Below are 23,678 nucleotides of genomic sequence, written 5' to 3'. Positions count from 1 at the left end.
TTCTCCAAGCTTCCCTTTTTAAGCAAGATCTTGGAGAGGATTGTACATACCCAGCTGTTAGACTACTTGAATGACTCGCAGCTGTCTGAAATCTTTCAATCCGGTTTTAAGCCTTTTCACAGTACGGAGACAGCTCTTGTTAAAGCTATGAATGACATTCTTGTTGCGACTGATTGTGGTAAATATGCTGCGCTTGTCTTATTGGACATGACAGCTGCATTTGACACAGTGGACCACGACCTGCTGATCTCCCGCTTACACCACTGTGTGGGAATTTCTGATTTGGCATTGTCGTGAATAAAATCATAACTTTCCGAAAGGAGTTTTTGTGTTAAGCTGGGGTTGGCCGCGTCCTCTGTGGCCCCTCTGCTTTGGGGTGTCCCCCAGGGATCTATCCTCGGGCCCTTATTTTTCTCACTGTATTTACTCGCTCTTGGTGCGATTTTTCGTAAACACGGAGTGTCATTTCATTTGTATGCCGATGACTGCCAGCTTTACTTACCTTTTAGTCATTTGGATACCTCCCCATGTCAATCTCTGCTTGACTGTCTTAGCGATGTCAAATCATGGATGGCAAATAACTTTCTAAATTTTAATGACCAAAAACAGAATTTTATTTGGCCCGCATCGTTCTACTGATTCTCCAGATGTTGATGTTTGGTGATTTGACCTCCCATTTGAAAAGTTCAATCACTGATCTTGGTGTTAAATTTGATTCCGCACTTACCTTCGATGGTCATGTAAATGTTAAAATCAGCTTTTTATCACCTCAGACGCCTGTCGAAGGTCAAGCCTTTTCTTTTCAAACGCAATTTGGAAACTCTTATTCATGCTTTTATCACCTCACGTCTGGACTATTGTGATTTACTTTTAATTGGGCTTGGGTTGGGCACTTGGTCAAGCCTGCAGTTAGTGCAAAATGCAGCAGCACGATTTTTAACCGGTAGTAGAAAATTCGATCACATCACTCCGGTCCTGGCTTCTTTACATTGGCTTCCCATTTAATTTAGGGTTCGTTTTAAAGTCCTTTTTATTGGTTTTTAAATCTTTAAATTGTCTGGCTCCTGTATGCTTATCTGATTTGCTGAAGTCACATGTTCCTACTCGCTCGCTCCGTTCAGCTGAGCAGCTGTTGCTGTCAGTTCCTAAGTCGCGGCTGAAATGCAGAGGAGACCGATGCTTTGGAATAACCCTCCCCTCCATATTAGACAAGTGTCATCAGTGCAGGTCTTTAAGTCCAGATTGAAAACCTACTTTTATTCCCTGGCTTTTAGGAAACTGACACCTTTCTTATTAATTTATTGTATTTTAACTTTGTTGTTTTGATTTGTGTTGTTCAGCACTTTGGTCTGCCTGGTGTGTTTTTTTTTAAAGTGCTATACAAATAAACGATGATGATGAACTGGTATCGCTCTTTGTCAGACGGGCCACAGCAGGTAAAGCTGAACTCTGTCTTCTCTGACACGGCGTTTAGCACCTTTACACTCATGACTGTACTAGCTCCCAGCCAAATCAATATGTTGTGAAACTCTCAAGAATTACTAGCAGACCATCCTCACACAGGCAGACGGCATTATAACAGATCTGCATGCTCTGCATTCTGAGTGTTTTATTAAAGTTCGGGCAACGGTACACAGCTTTTCTATGTCAGCACGACCAGTACAAGCACTCATTCCTTCCCTGTTAGTTAAGATGATTAATGGACACAGAGCACGAGAGGAACAGGTTCAGAATAACTAATTTGGTTCTTTAATCATGTTTATCTTGTGGTTCCACTTGGGAACAAGTGTATTTTTAATGTACTTATTTGTTTTCATGAATCTGTGTATGTATTTAGATTTTGTTATTATATGGAGGAGTCCAGTGAGTCTGTCCAAGCCTGAGCCTTTTAGCCAGCTGGTGTGGCGTTCAGACTAAGTTAAAGGTGGGTCGCTTGGTATCCAGCAGGACTGTGGTACCAAACCCATCCAGCAGGTTTGGTACCACAGTCTCCGCTCGGCGCCATATTAGACAGACGCTGGTGCGGAAGGTGGGGAAGGGGAGGAGGACTCCTCCTGATAAGGGTACTAACCTATACGCAAAATACTTATGGTTGACAAGTACTTGGGTGAACGTAGTCCCAGACTTTCTGCTTTCGTAGTTGTTGAGCACACTCGCCGGCAGAAATGACTTCGTTGACTCAGAGGAGTTCGGGCCTCGTGCAGAGGCGGACCGAAGCCTCGCGTAACGCCGCTGAGAAAGACCGACCGTCCGGCCAAGAAGATCACGGGCCCCGGCGAGCGGAGGATCAGGACGATGATGATACCGGAGACTCCAAAGAAACACGTCTTACACTGATGGAAGAAGTGTTGCTGTTAGGACTGAAGGACCGAGAGGTAATGGCAGATAAACTGCGCCTTAACGCTGTAGCAAATAAGCTAAATGTTATCGCTCGGCTAACGTTAGCTGTAGTCTCCAAACAGCTCTATGTAAGTTAGCATCCCTGCTTGCTACAATGCTAGCTGTAGCTAACAACAGTTGCTGTCTTCAGTCTGCAGCGAGATAGCTAATGTCTGGTGCTACACGATTATGAGAAGAAATGATATTTTCCAGTAGTTCAGCAGTAATGGTCGGAGAATACGTGCGACGATCCTGGCGTTGATGTTAGTAGCTCCAAGCTAACACAATGAGTAAGAAGAATAAACGGAATGGAGTCAAAGTAAAAAACTGTTTACAGGAGTGTTTGATTATAACTAATACTAAGTGCTACAGTACCAGTGAAAGGTGTGTTTAGATGTATCGATGATTTGCTGTCACTGAACTACGAACAGCAAGCAAAGTGAAATCCACCGATAAATCTAAAATCCTCGAGTACGGATTCAGTCCCGTTCACATAACATTAGGAATGCAACTAAAACGGAGTCATTCAACCTCCAAATTTAACAGGAAACTTGTGTCAGTTTAAACAAAATTACAAACCATGTTTGCTCGTTTTAACTTTGACGTCAGCAACACAAACAACTGTTTTTTCTTCTGTAGAGAGTAAATGCAGCAGCTTCAGTAGCCAAATGGCTGATGGAGAGTTTCAGGTACACAACAAGACTCCAGTTTATCACAAATTTGGCTGAGAAATGAAGACGGATGCGTTTCAGTGGGTGACCAAACATTATTCCTTCAGATCCATGTTGATAAAGTAGAGCGTGGTCCTCTCTCACCCATGCCAGGCTGTGGGACTCTGCTTTGATGACAAGTTGCTGCTGATTGGTTGTTAACAGAACTGATAATCTGATATTCAGGTCATCTAGAATTGAAATTGTCAACAATATTGAGACAAACGGTGCTGTGTTTGCCTCCTCCAGCTGACAGACAGACCAGCACTCAGTCCCTCCCTCACTGACTGAAGTAGTTTACATTCACAGCACTGAACAACTTCAGGAGGAATGTCAGAGGTCAGAAAAGCTCTGCTGCAACAACAACTGTTAAATAATGATCATAAAAGTTAGCCTGGGTGGTGCACACATTAAAATGAGCCATTTACTCAGTTTTCAGTCGTGTGACCGACTCACAACCCCGTTGGCCAAAACATGATTCCACTGTGATGCTAACAGTGAACAACGATGACATTTGTGGTCCATATTCTGCCTCAAAAGTGTCAAAGTGTCTCCCAGAGCTCACTCAGCTTACACTGCTGTCAGTACGGACACATGCATATATGTTCTGTCAGGATCGGTGAGTAACTCTGTGGGAGGTGAGGAACAAGACATTTTTGATCGTCAAAGCAAAAGCACAGCTTACTCCCCTCCAGATCCAGAGCTCTTTGGAGCACGTTATCACGTCTCTGTATGTCGCTGCGTTCCTCTTTCCCTTGACTCTCATTGGTCTTCCAGTTCTTGCTGCTAGAAAGCATCTCCACAGCATGATGCTGCCACCACCATGGGCAGCACCTGTAAGGAAGTGATGAGGGACGCCTGGTTTCCTCCAGACATGATGCTTGTCTTTCAGGCCAAAGAGTTCAATCTGTGTTTCATCAGACTTTTGTTTCTCATGGTCTGAGAGTCCCTCAGGTGACAAACTGCAAGCGCCTGTCATGTGCTGCTCAGATTAGCCAGCTCTAAGAAGTGTTTCCAAACTCCTGTTTATAGATGATGTTACTGTACTCTGGGACCTTCAGTGCCAGAAGTCTTTTTTTGTACCCTTCCCCTGATCTGTGCCTCGATACAGTCCTGGTTTACACACGTTCTTGGACTTGATGGCTGGGTTTGTGCTCTGACTTGTGCTGTTACCTATGGGAGCTTATGTAGACAGCTGTGTGCCTTTCCCAATCATGTACAGTCAACTGAATTTACCACAAACAGGATGCAGTTCGATTCCCCCACCTCCCTTTATGGGGAGTTTGCATGTTCTCCCGTGGTTGCGTGGGTTCTCTCCAGGCTCTCCAGCTCCGCCCTCCATCCAAAGACATGCAGTTAGTGGGGTTGAGTTAGTTGGTGCCCTTAGGTGTGGATGTGAGTGTGAATGGTTGTCTGTCTCTGTGTGTTAGCCCTGTGACACACTCATACAATTCAGTTTTATTTATATAGCGCCAAATCACAACAAAAGTCACCTCAAGGCGCCCCAAGTGGGGCTGGGCCATATTATACCGTTCACGGTAATACCGGTATAATGTTAGGCAACGATAGGAAAATGAAATATCGCGATAGAATGGGAGTAAAACGCGCATGCGCAGTGCCTTTGTTTTCATACACACATGGCCGATTGTTGAGTGAAACAGATGAACCAGAATTGGTTTGTAAAAATGGTGCAACTTCAGTGATGTGGAACTGGTTTGGTGTTTGTCCGTCAGATACACAACAAAGCACTTTTTTTTGCAGAACATGCAAGCGACCGTTGTTTGTTATTTGTCGGACTAAGATGCTCTTAAATCTGGGAGTAATCTGGGTCCTAAACTCCCTAATCTTCAGGTCAAACAACACTGCAGCATCACTTAGAGTTAAAAACTGTCTAAATTCTTTCATCTTTAATAAAACGATCAGCATTGCTGCTTTACCAGGTGTAACTATGAAGTTTAACTTCCAGGCATCCATGAAAACAAAAGTTATTACATTTAACGGAGTTAGAAGTTAGCAGGAAGCTAGCGGAAGTTAGCTCGCTAGTTTCGCTAGTTACCTAAGCATGATATAGCATGTTCTGACTGAGAGATTTCTGAAAAAAATCAAACGTACAGCTCTGCTATCACTTCCAACATAAATGAAGACAGGAAACTAAACAGCAGTGACGTTTGTAGGGTTACTGAAGTTGGGCTAGCTGGTATATAATGATGTGCTACGTGATCGCTAGCGACACAGCTATGTTAGCATAACATAAACAGTGAAGCTGGAGGACGAACACTAACACTTTTCCACTTATAAAAGTTAACGTGAAGGTTCTTCATGGTTAGAGACAAATGCAATCGCATGGCAGGATGCTGTAAACGGACCAAACTTCAGTCAGGAGAACAACTGAAATAATCCATCCACAATACGAGGTTAGTCATTAATATACTGCAACAACATGGGAATAGAGCAGCTGCCAGAGAATTCAACATTAATGAATCAATGGTACAGAAGTGGAGGAAGCAAGAAGAATGAGTTTAATAAAGTTTGATTTATCTGACTGCTTTGTTTCGCTTAATGTGCCTTATAATCCCGTGCACCTTATGGTCCGAAAAATGCGTACTGCACACTGCAGTTTAATGTTGCAATGCACCTCTTTTTAACTTCAGTGGATATTATACATGGTTATGCTCAGGATGTGTCAGCCTATTTCTACTGGAAATGCCTTTTGGTTAAACTTTCAGCAAGGAATTTGCATTTGCACTGTTACATTTTTATAAAGCTTTAATGTACATAAAAACCAGCTTCTTGTTTAAGTGAAAATAAATGGAAGGTTGTCTTTTTGCGCTAGTAATGTTGTGGAGTTGTATTTTGTCTCGCATCAATTATATCGTCGGTTATATCGTTATCGCAAATTTTCAAATATATATCGTGATAAATATTTTTGGCCATATCGCCCTGCTCTAGCCCCAAGTACCTGCAATGATTCGGTACTGAGCTCGTCGGCTTCTGGCACTCTTTGACAACCTGGATTGTGACGATGTGTCCCATTGCACAGGGCTACACCTCATTCTGGAATGACTGCATTTCATCAGGGCTGCGAGGGTGCATGCTGATCGAGCTGGCCCTGCGAGGACGCCTTCAGCTGGAGGCCTGTGGCATGAGGAGGAAAGGTCTGCTGGCCAGGAAGGTACGACACGGTTATGTTTAAGCTTTCACTGTGTACACAAGCTGTTTCCCGTTTAGACATCGTCACCCTGCTGGTGTATTAGTGTCATGGTGTCACGGTGTGTAGTGAAGGCCTGCACAGGAACAATCATCTTTAACAGACGTGTAATATCAGCTGTTCATGTCCAAGCACACACCTAAAATCTCATGTTGTTACAGTTTTGTATCTTCTAATCAGTTTTTATTGCATTGAAGATGTTCTTTGTTTTTAATTCAGTTTCATTTCAGTTTAGTTTGGATTCATTCAAAATGTTTAGTTTTTATTAGTTATTAGTCTTTTTAACCCTTTAAAGCCGGTTGGAGCGGGCACGCTCCGTTTTGCGTAACTATTTTTAAATCCCAGTAGAACTGCAACCATGCAAGCTAGCGCAAGAATTTTTTTTCATAAGAAACCGGAGGAGTTGTACTGACATCTTATGCCATCAGCTTGTCCTCGGTCACGGTTTCCTTCCACATAAAGCTTTGCAAAAATTTCATAAAAAACACTTGCAGGAACAAAAACATAATATTCCAGAAACACGCTTTGCCGATCCGATCAGCTGTTCATAGCACTTCCTACGTTGGAATAGACGTCAGCGCGAACTATCACATGTCTGCCATCACCTGCCCGGAACCGGAAGTGACGTCATTTTTCGCGGAAATGTAGTTTTTTACCTTCAGGGCCTCATGAGCCTATACTGGTGTTTTTAAAAGTTATGTTTGACTTTATGACTTTCTGTGTCGTTTCTGGGATGCTTAGGACTCAGATTGCACTGCTGGAAATAGTTTATTTTGATGCATATGCCATTTTCTTTGCAAATTTGCATGATAATATTTATTTTTGGTTTTCCTGCAGTATATAAAAATTGGTGTATTTCAAAAACAAAACTATGAAGACACTCAAAATAAATTTCCTGTGGTTGGAAATAGGGCTGGGCGATATGACCCAAAATTCATATCTCGATATTTTTTTAGCTGGATGGCGATATAAGATATATATCTCGATTTATTTATTTATTTATTTTTTTAAAGCCATAAGTTAAGAACAAAAAGAGAGTTCTTAGTCACACTGTGTCCCAGATGTCACACGGGCACTTTTATTTACATACAGCGTAGATGTACATGAAGAAATTACCCAAAAATAAATTATCAGCATTTATTAAATAATCATGGTCCATAAATAAAAGAAAACAATGTTGTTTTTGTGCATAACAAAAAGCTCACAATTGTGCAGTCAAAATGTAAACTAATAGACATGATAACAAAGAGACAGATTTCACAGCTGCACCACGTCTCTGAACAGGTGCCATTTGTGGTCCTTATACACACACAGTACGGTAATATTACGTTGAAGCACAGCACGTATCACTCCGTGAGGCTCCTCCCCGGTAGCCGTAATCCTCTGACAATCCATCAAGCGGTGCAGCTCCGTAGCTTAGCAAAGTCATATTAAAACATTTTTTGACAGATTGCTGAGCGCTGTGTACCACATAAAATCGGTTCGCGGTCAGTAAGCACAACCAGAATTCATACATAAGGCGCACTGTCGATTTTTGAGAAAATGAAAGGATTTTAGGCCGTGCAGCTCCTCCGGGCTGCATGTCGTTAGCGCAGTTAGCTCGTTAGCGCGGTTAGCTCGCTAACACGTATATCGATATTTTTAAAAAAACTCGATATATCGCTCAGCCCTAGTTGGAAATAATTTTGTGCAACTTTTTTGTATTTACAGTTAGGGCTGCTCAATTAATCGAATTTTAATCTCGATTACGATCTGGGCTTTCAGCGATCATTAAAAATGACTGATTATTAGCACCTCCCTCATGCTTTACTCTCGTGCTGCTCCGTGTGGCAAATCGAGCGCACCTCTCTGCATTTCGAACACGTGTCACAACAATTGAGGACCCGAGGGAAGCACGTGGCTACTGTCGCTACCCGATCCGTACCACGCATATGCAAATCTTACGTCACTTCCTCTCTTTGCCAACATTGCGACAGTTAAGAGTGACACGGTTAGCGCCCAGTTAGCTCCTAGCATTTCTCAACAGCTCTGCCTCCTTTTCGACTGCCAGGACATTTAAACTATGGATAATCCGTTTACAAACAAATTCATGCTTTTCTCGTCCCCCGATTAAACAACAGCGCTGTAAAATAAGAAGAATGGCGCCTAATTACAGACTTACTAATACTGACTTAGTAATATGACACGTGAAGATTCAGCAGCCCGATTAAGTGTTTACTGACAATTGACAGTGATAGCGCACATCATCATCGCTGTTCCAACAATCCTCTCTACACAGACGAGCATAAACACACTCGACTATCACTAAATCAAATTTAACACGCGTTTGTAATGACGCTAGTTCATTTTACAATAGGGTTCATTCGCTCGGTCAGCAGGTGGCGGTATCCTTGTACATTGGGGAGTAAACTGCCATTAAACGAACAGAAGAAGAAGAAAAATCTGCACATGCGCGGTACAGATCGGGGAGTCCTGATCTGTAACTATCGTTTTATTTTTCATTTTTGTCTACATTACATTGAAATGTTTCATTACTGCAAACAATTTAAGAGATATTTATTATTCTTAACATCTTAACAGATACTCTGACCCGTAACTAGCGTAAAATGCTTCAGCCGGGAGGAGACACCTTTCACACATGCGTAGTACCGATCAGGTTTCCGGTACGGATCGGGTAGTGACAGCTCTGACGTCCACTTGTTTGTTTTCCACATAAACCTTTTACGGTAAAGCTGAAGATCCTGTTGAGATTTTTCAAAATAAACTGAATCACGTGAAAGAGTACGCAGAGTGTTTACGGATGAGAAGTGAAAGAGCCGTCAGGTGCTAAAACATAAACCTTCGACTCAAACATTAGAACAGGCTTTTCCCCGCAGCACGCCGTGTAATGAATACAAAGCAAATGCGGCTGTTACAGTTTCATGCATCGGCCAAAACACTCGACTCCAGCTACACGGCGCCCGGCTGAAACACTTCACACAGGTCGAGCTGCCCGAGATTCACCGAACTGACAGAAAATGTAAGCGTTTTGTGATATATGTGGTTGTCGGGACGATGAATGTCCTATTTTGGGATATAACATTTTGGTCATATGGCACAGCCCTAGGTATTACAATAAACCACAACTTAAAGTTTTACTAATAATGCGCTAATAAAAGGTTTCACCAAACTAGCAAATACTAAAACTGAGCATCGTTTTATTTTGATGTTAATTTTTGATAACAAAACATCAGGCTGAGATTTGATGTGTTTCTCAACAACGATGCTCCATCTGGTGGCTGCTTAGGACACAACCATTTATCATAATTGAGAATAAAATTTTAACAGATTAACTGACTAGTAAGTCTGGTACTGACTAGTGACAGCAGCGACGATGACTAGTCCCACACATGCCTAGTTGTTTGTATTTTCCCATATGGAAAAGATATTTATAAATCTTATAAAGTTTGTTCGGTCTTGTATGAAACTTGTATGAAAAGCATACAAGAGTGAAAACTACGGAAGCGTAGAGCTGCCACCCAGGCAAAAGAAAAATACAAGTGTATCACGTTATAACGTGAAAGGTTTATTGTTCTAACAAGATACTTTTCACGTTTGTACAACATAATATCATGTTCGTACAATATAAATATTATATTGTACAAACAGGAAAAGTAGCTTGTTAGAACAATAAACCTTTCACGTTATAACGTGATACACTTGTATTTTTCTTTTGCCTGGGTGGCAGCTCTACGCTTCCGTAGAAAACAGATATAAGATCCCTTGAAAAATTATATAATGAAACTTGTATGTTTTGTATACTTCCTAAAAAAAATATATGAAAGTAATGAGAAAGTGGCCACTTTCATGAGTAAATCATATGTTTTTACTATTTCTTTTCCATATGGGTTAGGTCACTCGGTGCTGTTTCACGTCGTGTCAGTCTTTACTATAATAATCTGCTCCCACTTTGTTGGTAAGGACTTTTTCATGGTTCAGCAAAGCCTGGATTAACTTCAGGATTCTTTCAGGGTTAAGAACATTTCCACGCTCTGCCTGCTCTGATTCTGGATGCATTTGCAGGTGATTTGCAAGTCAGATGCTCCTACAGGTGATGTGCTCCTGGACGAAGCTCTCAAACACATCAAAGACACTCAGCCACCAGAGACTGTGCAGAGCTGGATCGAGCTGCTCAGCGGTGAGTTCAGCTGTCCTGCTGCTGTGGGCTCTCCCACTGCACTGTGTGCTTCCTCACTGTGTTTCCAAGTGACTCTTAGCAAAACACTGTGTCTGCAGGTAAAGTGTAGTTAGTGTGAGTGCTGTGATGTGTGCACTGTGAAGCAGGTAAATAACAGTCTTCCTGAATAGGTTGACAGGCATGTTGTTGTAACAACCAGTCCACCGACAACTTTAAAGAACCAGCATCTCCAATCACACCAAACTGTCTACAGTTTATTGAGCTGAAGGTTCATTGAGGCCTTTGCTGTACTGGCGCTGATGCGGTTCTTCCTGTTGTCTGTGGTGTAGGCGTAGCTGAGCTGGTTATGCTGGCGTGTGACAGCACTAACGCTCTCTGTTCTGTTGGCTCCTTGTAGGAGAGACGTGGAACCCGTTGAAGCTTCATTACCAGCTGAGGAACGTCCGTGAACGGCTGGCCAAAAACCTGGTGGAAAAAGGTGTCCTGACTACGGAGAAGCAGAACTTTTTGCTGTTTGACATGACGACACATCCCCTGACCAACAACAACATCAAACAGCGCCTCATTAAGAAGGTGCAGGAGGCTGTGCTGGACAAGTGGGTGAATGATCCTCATCGAATGGACAAGCGGCTCCTGGCTCTCATCTTCTTAGCCCATTCCTCTGATGTTCTGGAAAATGCCTTTGCCCCCTTGTTAGATGATCAGTATGACCTCGCCATGAAGAGAGTGCGGCAGCTGCTGGAACTGGAGCCAGAAGGGGAGAGCATGAAGGCCAACACCAACGAGCTGCTATGGGCTGTGGTGGCTGCTTTCACTAAATGAGGGGAACAGCAGGCAGTGGCGTTGACGTTGACAGTGGGGGTGAAAATTACTCCTGACCCTGACATTTTGACTTTAGTGACTTCTGGTACCAGACGCCTGGATTTTGTGCCCTGGGCTGCCCTGTTTCCTCTTCCTGTTTCTTTTCCTTCCTGATGATTCTCTTTGATGATGCTCCATGACCCTGTCTCTACCCTGCATCAGTTGTGTTCACTTTCATAAAAACTAGCTGTGGTTAAATGCCACGTCACATGAAGTGCTTGCTGATGGTATGGGTAGGCCTGAAATCACTGATTCATATCCTGTTTTTCTTTTTTTTAAGAGTGTGGTACAAATGTCACAGGTTATCAACAATGATGTACATGTGCACAGCAGCAGGAAAGTAAAAGGTTAGATGAGCTGGAGTCTAATTTATTGGAAGTAACATCTGTACTGGTCCACTCTGTGACTGTGCGCCACCATCAGATTGAGTTCCAGATGTTTGCTCAGTTGTTGGGACACTAACTCCTGTTTGGTTTGGCTCTGTTGTGCTGCTGGCATAGTTAGAAGTGAGTCACTGAAAACCGGTATAAATTTGATCGTGATGATGAAACCTCTCCTACAATACCAGTGTGGCCACCGTCGAGGCACGAGCACGGACCCGTACATGATGGAGCGAGCCTTGCATCATCAACGCACCCAGTGACGGATGATGCTGTAGCACTGAAGCTATCCTGGCTCCATGTTCTTACTAACCCACAGGGTTTTGTTTTCATTTGACACCAGTCTGTAGCTCTGTAACGTCACTGGTTTATATGGTCGTTTACATGTTGGGAATGAAGAAGTAAAACTTGATGTATAGCTCGCTCACACTTGGACCAGGCTTTTGACTAGAGAAGTGCAATTTCAGCTCCAATTTTGAACAACTTTGAGAACCCATGATGATAATAAACCAAGTTCCTCTCTGGTTTGCAAAAACGCTGGCATCAAGTGTTGAGAAGCCAAAAGTCATTTCCCATCAGGCTGTGGCAGTTTCCAGTTCAACGCAGAACAACATCAGACACCATAAAAGCAGCTAAGTGCTGTCGGCCTGGGGCGGCGCGCCCGTGTCGTCGTTAGCGCTGTGGTGTCTCGTGGTTGGCTGAGGCCTTTTGTGTGGATTTTGCATGCTCTCCCTGTGCTGCATGGGTTTGCTCCAGCTAGTCCTCCCACAGTCAAGACATGCATGCTTGGGTAAATGGTCATTCTAAGGTGGTCATGGAGATGATGTGCATGAAGTGTACAGAATAAAGTCCCGTGTGTATGTGTGGTTGGTAAAGACTAGAGCTATACAGATGTGAGCGGTCTCGCTGTTCGTGGAGGAGTTCCTGTGGGATTAACACGGCCGATCGTGGACCAGGGCATGCTCCTGCAGAAGGTGCTTTGGATTTGAGCTTGAATGAAAATGAAAACAGATTTTGGTGCAGGACTAATATCAGCCCTATAAGGAGTTTGGAAAGAGCTGATGACCTTCACAGACACACACCGGCTAATGTTAGCACGCCAGGGTTAAAGCAGCAGGTGGTGGGACAGCGCCTTTTTACTCTGTTTACTAAGGATCAAATGTTCCACTTTGATAGAGAACAAACTCAGCATCAGTGACAGCTACAGTTGGTACGTTCCCAACTACAATGACACATTTCAGTGAGACATGGTGCTGAATGCAGGCTCCTCCTCCAGAATGTGCTCACGCTGCCTGGTCTTGGGTGCATAAAATAAAAGTGTTCATTGAGTGAAACGAGCTCCGTCTGATGACTCATAATCCACCTCTTCTCCAGTACAGGGAAACTCCAGGAACCTCCAAACACAGCAAAGTCCCAAACTGACTGTTTACGTTACTCTGATGCGATGTACTGTCTGCACCACACAAGCTCAGTCTGGGAACCTGGACACTCCGTCTAATCGAGGACGTCATCTGAAACGTAAGCAGGTTCCTTCACCAGTAACAACCACGGCACACCAAAAACAAAAGGCCTTAAGAACTGCACAAATTGATTGCATCATGTTCATCGATGTGTATCTTTAATGCCATTATTTCTTCTTGGAAGCAGTTTTCAGTTTAAATGAGTATGAACCGTACCACTATCAGTGGAAAGAGTGTGGGTCTGTGATCTCAGTGAACCCACTCAAGATGTGCCCAGGAGTTCTGAGGTTATTTTAACTTGGTCGACTAATTCCATTGTGAAGTCAGAGGGTTAATCAGTAAAGTGTAACCTACAGTATGTAAATCAGAAGCTCTGTGTTTACATCTTTGCCCACTGTGGTTCTTAGTGGAGCCGTTGTCTCTACATTTTAGCTGAACTCCTCAGATTGATCCGTCTGTTGGATAGCTGGGTACACGTCAGACTGTCAGAAGAATCGAACCTCACATTCTCCTATTGATGTGTTTGAATTAGGCATAAGTTTATGGGTCGCTGTCAAAATGTACAAAGCCTTTTCCCCATGAACCATAGTTTGGTCTAAATGCTTGTTTTACACCGTTGGGTCACAGGTTTGATCCCCATGAACGTGATGAAGGATGTTGCTTAATTAGGATGGCCTTCTTCTTTTCCATATCTAACAAGGGAAGAGACAGCAGGAGGCTTGTGCATAAGGCATGACATGTTGCAGCAAAGTGATGTGTGCTCTCTAAATAAAGGGACCTCCAGTCTGTTTACTGTCCTGAAAACAGATCCAAGAACAGCCAGATCATAACGTGTGACTTCGATGTTTAAACCAAACTCTGTGCTTGTGTGAGCTGTGTAGCACTAATCTGCCAGGCCAGCTTCAATTCCAATGAAAATGATTGAACAGAAGTCACAGACACACCCACTCATGGTTTTTGTTGTTATTTGTTTGCAACACAGTGAATTCAGTCAGAATAAATGCAACTTTTATACAAAGTCCACCAAATGATGGATGACACAGCTGGGCACAGATGTGTGGTGCAACCTGCTGTAGCGTACTGATGAACACAGCTTCACCACACACTAGTGAAGTCTTACAGGGACGTTTAGGTTTGAACGTAAACACCAGGTAGAGTGGGCTGTGTCACCCTGTCGGTGGGTCGACACACTGATACACTGCACTGCATTCAGCACTCTGTCACCACAAACCTGAATAGTAAATGGAACAGTTCTTTCAAAGCGCTTCACACTCATTCATACAAGCACTGTTTGCTCTTTCTGTGTGTGTTAAACGTCACACACTTCGTACACTCACGGACGCTCTGGAGAGCAACGTTTTAGCTCAAAGTGTGATGTGGGCTGAATGTTACTTTAGTTTGTTCAGTGATGATTCACTTCTCACCTCGTACATCGACTCTAACCTGCTTAAGAGGAGGTTCTGTTCAAGGTTACAGGTGTGATTGAACAGGTATACAATCACAGCTCACTGACCAATCAGCCTGGAGAATAGCACCACCAGTCCTGGAGGAGCCATGCTGTGGCTGCCTGTGCTCAGAAGAGGAAATCAACATAACCTTCATTTAGCTTCATGTAGCTTATAATTTTAAAAAAAAGGAAATTGGAGTTCTGGACAGTCACAAACATCAGTGTACAAACATCTAAATACATATAATGAAAGAACAACACAAAAATCAGACAGTTAAAGATAACGCTCGTCCCAGAACTTTGCATGTTTGTTAGTCGACACTGAGTGAAACAACGTAGTCACTGCAGGTCCAACAACACAACTGAGTGACCCTGGGGATGTTAGCCATCCTCCTTATTAAGACCTCTGGTTAGTGTTACCAAAGTGCATTTATACAACGTAGCTGATATTTAATGGGGGGGAGTTAATGGAGAATCAACTTAAACTGGCTTCTTGTCAAAAATCACGACTCATGAAAGCACAGCGAGAGGAAACGCTTCGTGTGCCTTCAGCTGGTGATGAGCAGCGGTCAGTCTGGGACGGCTGCGTCTTTTACCTGTGACAAAGTGAACAGAAACACACGTCATAGCTCCTTACATCCACTCGTATGCACTGTTTGTGACTTTTTTTGAAATGGGACATAACTGTGTTTGACCTTTTGTGTTACTACTGTTACTTCTTTTGCAGATATTAGCTGCTTCCAACATTACAGGTTATATTAAATACAGTTTATGTTCAAAACGTCGAATCATGAAACAGGGACAAAACGTAGAAAAGGAATCGTAAGTGTTCTTTGTGCAGACACAAACCTTAAACTTACTCAATTCCTTTGACCTTCAGCTCATCTCGAACTCGGCTGAGATACTCGGGGTCGGGGTATCCGTAGCTGTAACACAGTCACAGGAAAATAAGTGCTGCCTTATATTCTTACTGTTGCACGTCATTAACTGCTGTCTACTCTTGTCCTTGATTGTGGTACGCTCGCCTCTATCCTCTCACCACCCAGCAGCAGATGGCTGCCTGGTTCTGCTGGTGTCTGAAACGTCCAGCATGTTGTTCATAAGGCTGTCTGGCTGTAAGGTGGGCTAATATGTAAGGTGTGTAACTTAAATGACATAGAAAGCACCTGGTAAACTAGCACTAACAAACCAAACTGAACTGAACTACAGCCAGTTTCACCTGTGATGAAAACTAATAATGAGCCTGAGACATTAACACAGACTGATGTAAAATAAAGGAATCGATACACGCTAGTTCTCTTTGCAAGGGAAGAACTGTTCGGAGGCAAAAACCTGCTGGCATGCACTCATCAGTACATTTGTAAGGGGACGTCCACACAGCAGGTGCCGTCCAGAGACCGCAGCATGGACATGAAAGTAAGCGACTTCAAGCAGCAGTGAACAAAAGAACCACCGATGTGGTAAATAAAGTATGATCTCTGCAACCGGTGCTTGAAATGTTCACTAGCGATGCTTCCTGTGTGGACGCCCCTTAAATATAGAAGAGACCGAGGGTACAATCAATCCAAAATGATCGATCAATGAGCTGCAGTGTTGCCATTGTCCTTACTGAGTCGGTCCTCCATGTGTTGAGGTTTTGTGGTGGATATCGTTCCATGTGACTGTATTGTTTCTGCCACTGGTAGTGGAGCGTCCGATGGTGAAAATGAGTCTCTGATCGAAGGCTCGCCTCAGCAGGCCCAGCACCATCCTGCCCTCCGGGGAGTCTGGAAGGTAGGCTGTCCGGGATGCTCCTTCATATGGTTGACCTGGGCTGGGATGCTCCTCCTGCAGACAGACAGAAAAGGTTTCTCTGCTTTATCTAACTTGCCTAGACTCAATGTGGATTTGGCTCTCAGGTAGCTGTAGTTTGCAGTTGCTTTCTTTATTACTCTTTATAAAAGTAAAGCTTATATGTGCTGAGAAATTCTTAAAATTATGCACACAAGACAAGTTGTGAGTCTCACATGAATGAACCCACCCGTGTGCTTCATGTACACTCAGCTAGTACACAGGAGTACGACCTCCAAAACACCTCTTTGAGTTTTTGTTTGATGTGACGAATATTTAATATTGCGCGCCCTTCCTAACACAGCCCTCCCAGTTCTCCAGGCTGGCGACATCAGGAGCACACTGGGTCCTGCTCTGATCAAAGAGTTCACGTTGACACGAGTCTGTGTTGGATTTTGATCTTTCACCGTGTAATTACTGAATTTAGTACAGACCACTGTTTTACTGAAAAATGTAATGTGATTCCAGTAACATGAACTTTTGTGACACATTACACCCAACACTGACCGTATAACAGTGGCAATAAATCAAGCTTTGCCGCACAGACGAGGTGATAACACCTCGATAAGACCAGTATCTGAGGTGTCAACAACACAACTTCAAAAGCTGCAGAGTTTGTCACCCCTGCAGGATCAGACGGGGCCGACGCTGTGACCAATGCTGCCTGATGCTCATGGCAGCAGACATGCCTGCTGTAGGGTTTTCTTTACAGTACAATATAAAGCACCTCCAGGTGATTCTTGTAGCGATTTGGTTCTATATAAATAAAATTAAATACAACAGTGAACTAGCCAAAGCCATAATTCACTGACACGTGAACTAGGGCAATGGAAAGCTACATGACTGACTGCTCACTACAACACAACCAAGAGGGTCATGCAATTGGACAAACACGCCCACTGCAAGAGTCACACAGGATCAAATCTGGTGCAGGTACTGATAAGAGTAGTAGAAGGGTCACCAGGACCAGGTGGTGACAGGAGCTAGACTCAGGCTATCTCTCTATCAGGTATCTTGTTTTAGATTCAGATTGCTCCGTGAGACGATCTCAAGGTCACCTGACATTAGTACAGCAAAATAAAAACAGACGATTAAATAAAGTAAACAGAGTCACAACTCTAAAACTAATCAAGGTACCAAGAGACTAGGACCAAGTTATAATGGCGGGTATGCAGTTCTGAACAGATGGATGTTGACATGTGATTTAAAGGAGAAGTGGTGTGGTGCTCTGGTGGAAGTGCAGCCCAGAGTTTTGTGGTAGTGAGGTGAGCAGATGGAACATGATGATGATGATGTGAAACCTAGATGCTGCAGACTGGGGTCATGAAAGGGTAACAAAAACACACACACACTAAAAGTTAAGTTCTTATATTCTGCTGTCTGGATTTAGCCTATGCCTTAGTCTTATTTCTGTGTGTAATAATTATGAGTCTGACCGGGTCAAACATGTCTGCCTGAAACCAGGCAGCAGATCACAGAGAAAATGACCTTGTATCTGCACTCTTACCTTTTGAATGCCACGTGGAATATAATAGTGGATGACTATTGTTCCATACTTCTCATAACCAGGCAAAGGTGAAGTGTTTTTGGTGACCTTCATAGTGCCTCCATCAGGCTGTGTCCCCTTTAGAGTGCCATATAACTCCCCACAGGTGGGACAGACTGGCTTGTATACAAAAGCTTTCTCCAGACAGTCGCTGCAGAAAGAGTGCTTGCACCGCAGTGTCTTTTTCTTATTTCTGACTATTCTTTCCATACAGATGGGGCAGGATTCATCATCAGGATCTTTGTGTGCCGATGAAGACGCTGAGATTCTGTTGCTCAGACTGTCTGTTGGAGGTTTGCTGACCAGATGCTTGGTTGAACGATTTTTCCAAAGAAACTCCTTAAATTCAGCTATGTGTGGAAAAGGTCCCATGACTGTTAGTTTATTGTTGCTTGGTTCAAAGATGAGAGTTGGGAATTTTCTCTGCAGCTTGTTGTGCTCGTGTAGATCCCCAGGGACAGATATGATGTGCAGGTCAGACGCAACTCTCTGGTAAAATGTGATGAACCTCTGCCTGACAAAGGCAGCTTGGCGGAACGAGTCGCTCTGTGGTCTGAAAGTAATCTGTGCAGCGATGTCAGACTGTGGTACAGGGACCAGTGAACAGTTTCCAAGAATTTTTCCAAGTTTTTCTTCACATTTTTTATTAATGTAGTCCATAACAACCCGAGACACTTCCACAGATTTGACACGAGTGGAAGCGTGATGACTGTGCTGACCTGTCCGTCCATGTGTAGCAGTACTGTGATGATCGGTCGCTCTTTGGCATCTTCTTACAAGTTTGTGCAGCTGTTCAAAGGTTCCTTTCACTCTGTAACAGGAACCCTTCTTCTCATAGGAGTAACAATCCTTCCTGCTTTCAACAATGTTCTTTAATGTTCCCTTATCTTTAAAAGGAGTTTCATCAATGCTGAGAATGATGTCTGTGAAAAACTGCAACGAGACAGGACAGCTTTAGTTATTTGATCATCAATGCCATTAAAATGCACTACATTATAATAAAGCTCAGAATATTGAGCCAAGAACTGTGTCCATACCAGAGCTGCCACGTTAGACAAACAAATAGAAACACAATAGAATAGAATAGCTTGTTATTGTCACAAAATTCTTGGTGCTCCACACCAGCTGTGCACGACATATAGGACAACAGGAATAACCACAACCACCCTTAACCCACACATGCACTGATAACACAGTCCCACCCCCCATTCTCCTCTATGAATGTGCAATACTAAATTCTATGTGCAATAACCTGAACCTTTGATGACCATGTAAACGGGGTGGTAAAATCAGCATTTTATCACCTCAGACGTTTATCGAAGGTTAAGCCCTTTCTTTCCAAGCGTGACTTGGAAAGCGTTATTCATGCCTTTATTACCTCACGTTTAGATTATTGTAATTCTCTTTTAACAGGGGTTGGGCAGGGCACTTTGTCACGCCTGCAATTAGTGCAAAATGCTGCGGCACGATTTTTAACTGGTAGAAGAAAATTTGATCACATCACTCCGATTTTGGCCTCTTTACACTGGCTTCCAAATTGAATTCAGGATCCGTTTTAAAGTCCTTTTATTGGCTTTTAAATCTCTAAATGGTCTGGCACCTGTTTATTTGTCTGACTTGTTGAAGCCCCACGTCCCCACTCGTTCCCTTCGGTCAGCTGAGCAGTTGCTGCTTTCGGTCCCAAAGTCACGGCTGAAACTTGGAGGAGACCGAGCGTTCTCTGTTGCTGCGCCGATGCTTTGGAATAACCTTCCTCTCCATATTAGACAGGCTGCATCAGTGCCAGTTTTTAAGTCTTTATTAAAAACCTATTTTTATTCCCTGGCTTTTAACTCTGTGGGTAACTGACATTTTTATTGTTTTTTTAACTTTATTGCTATGTCTGGTTTTATTACTATGTGCATATTGTACAGCACTTTGGTCTACCAGGTGTGTTTTTAAAGTGCTATATAAATAAATAAATGATGATGATGATGATGATGATGATGATGAACTGTATATACAAACATTATTTATTTACTTTTTTTTTTTTTTACACCGGATTGTATATTTGTACATTTTATATATATTTTTAATACTGCTGCAGAACTGTGCACCCCGCCCCCGTGTTTGCACTGAGTTGGAGATGCTCTGTATCTCATTGTACAACTGTATGTGACAATAAAGGCATTCTATTCTATTCTATTCTATTCTATTCTATTCTATTCTATTCTATTCTATTCTATTCTAATCTACTCTACATAACAAACAAGAGGAATATTCCACTGCGTTAGGGTCAGGAAGATCTCTAAGTATTATCATTAATGATGATGATGATTATGATTCATGTTATGAAGAATAGTGCCATCAAAAAGAACATCATGTTCAGTATTGTACCATTGTGATGGCCAATGTGATGATTTTGTGGATAATTAAAGTCAGTCATATATCCACAAACACAACAAGCTGAAAGTCAGTGATGCTGCTCGGTTTGCAGTCCTGGATATCACGGCACAAGGATGTTATGTGTTTGTAGACTTTCTGCCCAGTTTGACCCATTTAGCAGAAGCCAGCCTGTTTAAGGCTCTGATGTCTATTCTGTGTGACTTAAAGCAGCTATGACATGGTCTGATTTTCTCACCCAATAAAGGAATATTTCATATATCAGTCTACTCTTCATTCTATCAGACACAGCTATCACAGCTCGTACATTTGCTTTTTACACATATATGTAAACATTGAGCCAAATTTAGTAATGGCAACATACTGAAGGAACAACATTTGTCTCATATATAATACATCTGTATATACACTGTCAAAAATACTTGAGTGTCTTTGAGTGAAGATTTAAGGTGATAGGACATATAAATAGCTGCAACTTGAATCTTTACTGAAGCTCAGTGTTTGACACAGAGTTCACTCACATGTGCTGCACCAGTGTACCTACACATGTGATGTGCAGGTACAATAGAAATGATTTGATTTGAGAGTTCAAACTCACTGCTGTAATAACTAATAATGATTAGTATAATAACTATAATATTGGCCATATCATATTTACAGAGACTTTAGTCTCATGAACAACATTAGCTAATTGTTATTTACTAGCTAATCTTTGTTCAGTACAGATATGAAGCCCAACAATCATGTTTCACAGTCCTGTGGTCTCAGCCTCAGATACTTATTAAATCACACAAAGCTCATGTAGAAACAAACAAACGAACAAAATGTGTTCTCCTTTTCTGTCAACCACACGTTTCCAGCTATCATGGTTGCTAGGCAACCTGGGCAGCGCGACGGAGGCTAGACCGTCCCGCTTCACAAGCCTCACACTTCCGGCCTTAGCGGGCTTTGAGTACGCGGCCCTTGAGGACCGTTGAGGCTGCATACTTTAAGGCTGCAGACCCTGAATGGGGATACAGCCGAAGTCTCCTTAAATTCAGGGAAATGTAGGACGCATTTGACGGCCGCATTTCGAGCAACCTTCGTCGCGTCGCTGTGACGTAATCGGCCTTAAAATGCGGCCTTTAAGGCTGCAGACCCTGAACTGGGATACAGCCAAAGTACCGTAGCACGAGTGGAAGAGCTCAGATCAGAAATGTGCTCGTATTAATCAGAGATTCACAGCTTGATAGGTAGGGTGTTTTGTCAGAACACCGGAAGTCGTATTAAACAGCGGTGTGAGCGCCGTATCGCAGTTAACGCTGTTTTGTATAAGCTGCTTTTGTGATGAACTAAAGAAGAGAAAGCAGCGCACTCTAACCCTACGTGCTGCCAGAGCAACTGCGCAGATACGGTGCAGGCTACACTGCGCAAACCGGACCGCCGTAAAAACGTTGTTGTGCTTCCGTCGCGCTTTAGCTGTACATGAGAACAGAAGCACCTACCTCTGCTCTGCTGATCGCGGACATTGCAGCTGTCTGTGGACTCGGCGCAGACCCGACCCTCGCCTGCTTTCACTTTCAGCCTTTGTTCATCACGTGATCAAACTGGAAACAACTTTTTTTAACCTTGAATTTTTTTCAAAACTTTATTTGAAATTGTAACGTGAACAGTCAGTCATTCCAGTTCAGTTTGTACAGTCGAGATACAGGACAAATCAGCGCAACAATAAGCAGTACACTGAAAATAAGAAGGGTAAATAAATAAATAAAGGGAAAAAAGAGGGACGTGACAGACTTCATAATAGCTTTGTACTTGAAAATTGTATCTGTGACAGCTCATTTGTTGAAAATTTCGGAATGAATTTCAATCAATTTATTTGAAGTTGATTTAAGAGAGTTTAAGTAATATTCCATTTCAATCAAAAACAAATGGGTTCAGTTTTGAAATTAAACAAATGAGTTACACTTTCAGGTTTAGTTTTACAAAAGGTAAATTTTCTATCAGTGTCACAGAATCTTGAAATGTTGTGTATATGTTATGTTTTAAAATGTTATGTAGTATTTTCCTGTTGTAAATGTAATTCTCTTATTTTGTTTGTGATACAAAATCTAAAAGGAATAAGCCTTGCCTTATCCCAGTTGATATTTTCAAAAATAGCATTCCAACAAAACTTCCTTCTTGGAGTTATTTTCTTCGCATTATACAAACATTCTCTAATATGTTTATTGGTGCATTTCTTGCTTAAGAGATCAATACCATTTATATAAAGAGTGTTAACGGATGCATGTGGTGTGTTCTGTTTTTTGTAGCCTTTCATTAAATCAATCAGTCCACTAGGAACGGACTTTATTACTGAACTAAAATCTTTAAATTTGATAGGGAATGTTTTTTCAGTAATAAAGTCATTGTAACTAAGTAGTTGGCCTTCAACGTCAAATAAGTCTTTTAAATAGATTATCTTTTTATCAATCCAATTCTGCAAATAAAGTGATTTGTTCCTTTTAGTGATACATTCATTATTCCAGATAATAGATCTATGTGGAGAAAAGTTATGTGAACAACATCGTTTCCAAGCTGTTTTTAACTGGTAACTTTGATATACTGTAATTACAAGACAATAAGAACTGTAGACCTCCAACATTCCTAAAAATGTTATTTGGCATGAAATGCCATAATGATCCAGGAGATTTTAAGCATTCTTTTAGCCATTTCACCTTAAATGTATAGTTCAGGTCCATGAAGTCCAGAAGGCCAAAACCACCTTTATTTTTAGTTCCACAAAGCAATGATTTTTCAGATGATGGTGCTTATTCTTCCATACAAAGTTAACAAAATATTTTTACACATGGAATCATACACATTAACGGAAAGGGCTGGATACACAAATCTGGAAACACCTCCAGTCAAAAGGATTCTACCAAAAATTGATAGGTCTCTTTGGAGCCATAAGTTCAACATAGTTTTAGTTTTTTCCATCCTGGGAGAGAAATTGAGTTGTTGACGCTCCGTGTCCTTCTTACAGACACAGTTTTTGACAGGAATATCGTATAAAGATTTGACATTTGATTGGTACAAAAATAAAATTTCACATTTAGACTTATTTTTAATCCAGAGGCAGTTGAGAATTTGTCTAGTCCCCAAGATGGCGCCGAGTATGGCAGCCTCGTCGCGAGCTCCCCCAAGCAACGGCTTTCTTCTGTGTTTACTTTTCCTTTTCCTTTATTTTTTCACGAGCAGCACTTGTCTCCTTGTGTATGACCGACAAACCTTACTGGACATAAAAGACGGTCTTTCTTATAACTTTCCGGAGTTCAAG

General features: G+C 42.3%; 2 protein-coding genes across 3 annotated transcripts; one reads left to right on the top strand and one right to left on the bottom strand.

Moving 5' to 3' along the window:
* Window positions 1–1,920: 1,920 nt before the first annotated feature.
* golph3a (golgi phosphoprotein 3a) lies at window positions 1,921–13,839 on the top strand. The gene is made up of 4 exons (XM_005733650.1): window positions 1,921–2,375; window positions 6,130–6,261; window positions 10,360–10,474; window positions 10,872–13,839. Exons 1-4 carry the CDS (start codon window positions 2,166–2,168, stop codon window positions 11,294–11,296), a joined length of 882 nt encoding a protein of 293 aa, XP_005733707.1. The 5' UTR covers window positions 1,921–2,165; the 3' UTR covers window positions 11,297–13,839.
* Window positions 13,840–14,123: 284 nt separating this feature from the next.
* LOC102212632 (E3 ubiquitin-protein ligase DTX3L) lies at window positions 14,124–21,953 on the bottom strand. Of its 2 annotated transcripts, none has more exons than XM_005733651.1 (5): window positions 21,865–21,953; window positions 17,960–18,931; window positions 16,232–16,449; window positions 15,472–15,548; window positions 14,124–15,218 (listed from the first exon to the last, which is right to left on the bottom strand). In XM_005733651.1, the coding sequence occupies exons 1-4, from the start codon at window positions 21,886–21,888 to the stop codon at window positions 15,479–15,481; spliced, it is 1,284 nt and encodes a 427-aa protein (XP_005733708.1). In that variant the 5' UTR covers window positions 21,889–21,953; the 3' UTR covers window positions 14,124–15,218; window positions 15,472–15,478. The 2 variants fall into 2 exon arrangements, with proteins under 2 accessions (XP_005733708.1, XP_005733709.1); XM_005733652.1 differs by having other exon boundaries at window positions 15,483–15,548.
* Between the last annotated feature and the right edge of the window lie 1,725 nt (window positions 21,954–23,678).

Source organism: Pundamilia nyererei, unplaced genomic scaffold (genome assembly GCF_000239375.1).
Source record: "Pundamilia nyererei isolate P.nyererei 1_Seehausen unplaced genomic scaffold, PunNye1.0 scaffold00053, whole genome shotgun sequence".
NCBI lineage: Eukaryota > Metazoa > Chordata > Actinopteri > Cichliformes > Cichlidae > Pundamilia > Pundamilia nyererei.
The sequence above is the reverse complement of the archived record's forward strand: the minus strand, read 5'-3'. Positions and strand labels throughout refer to the sequence as shown.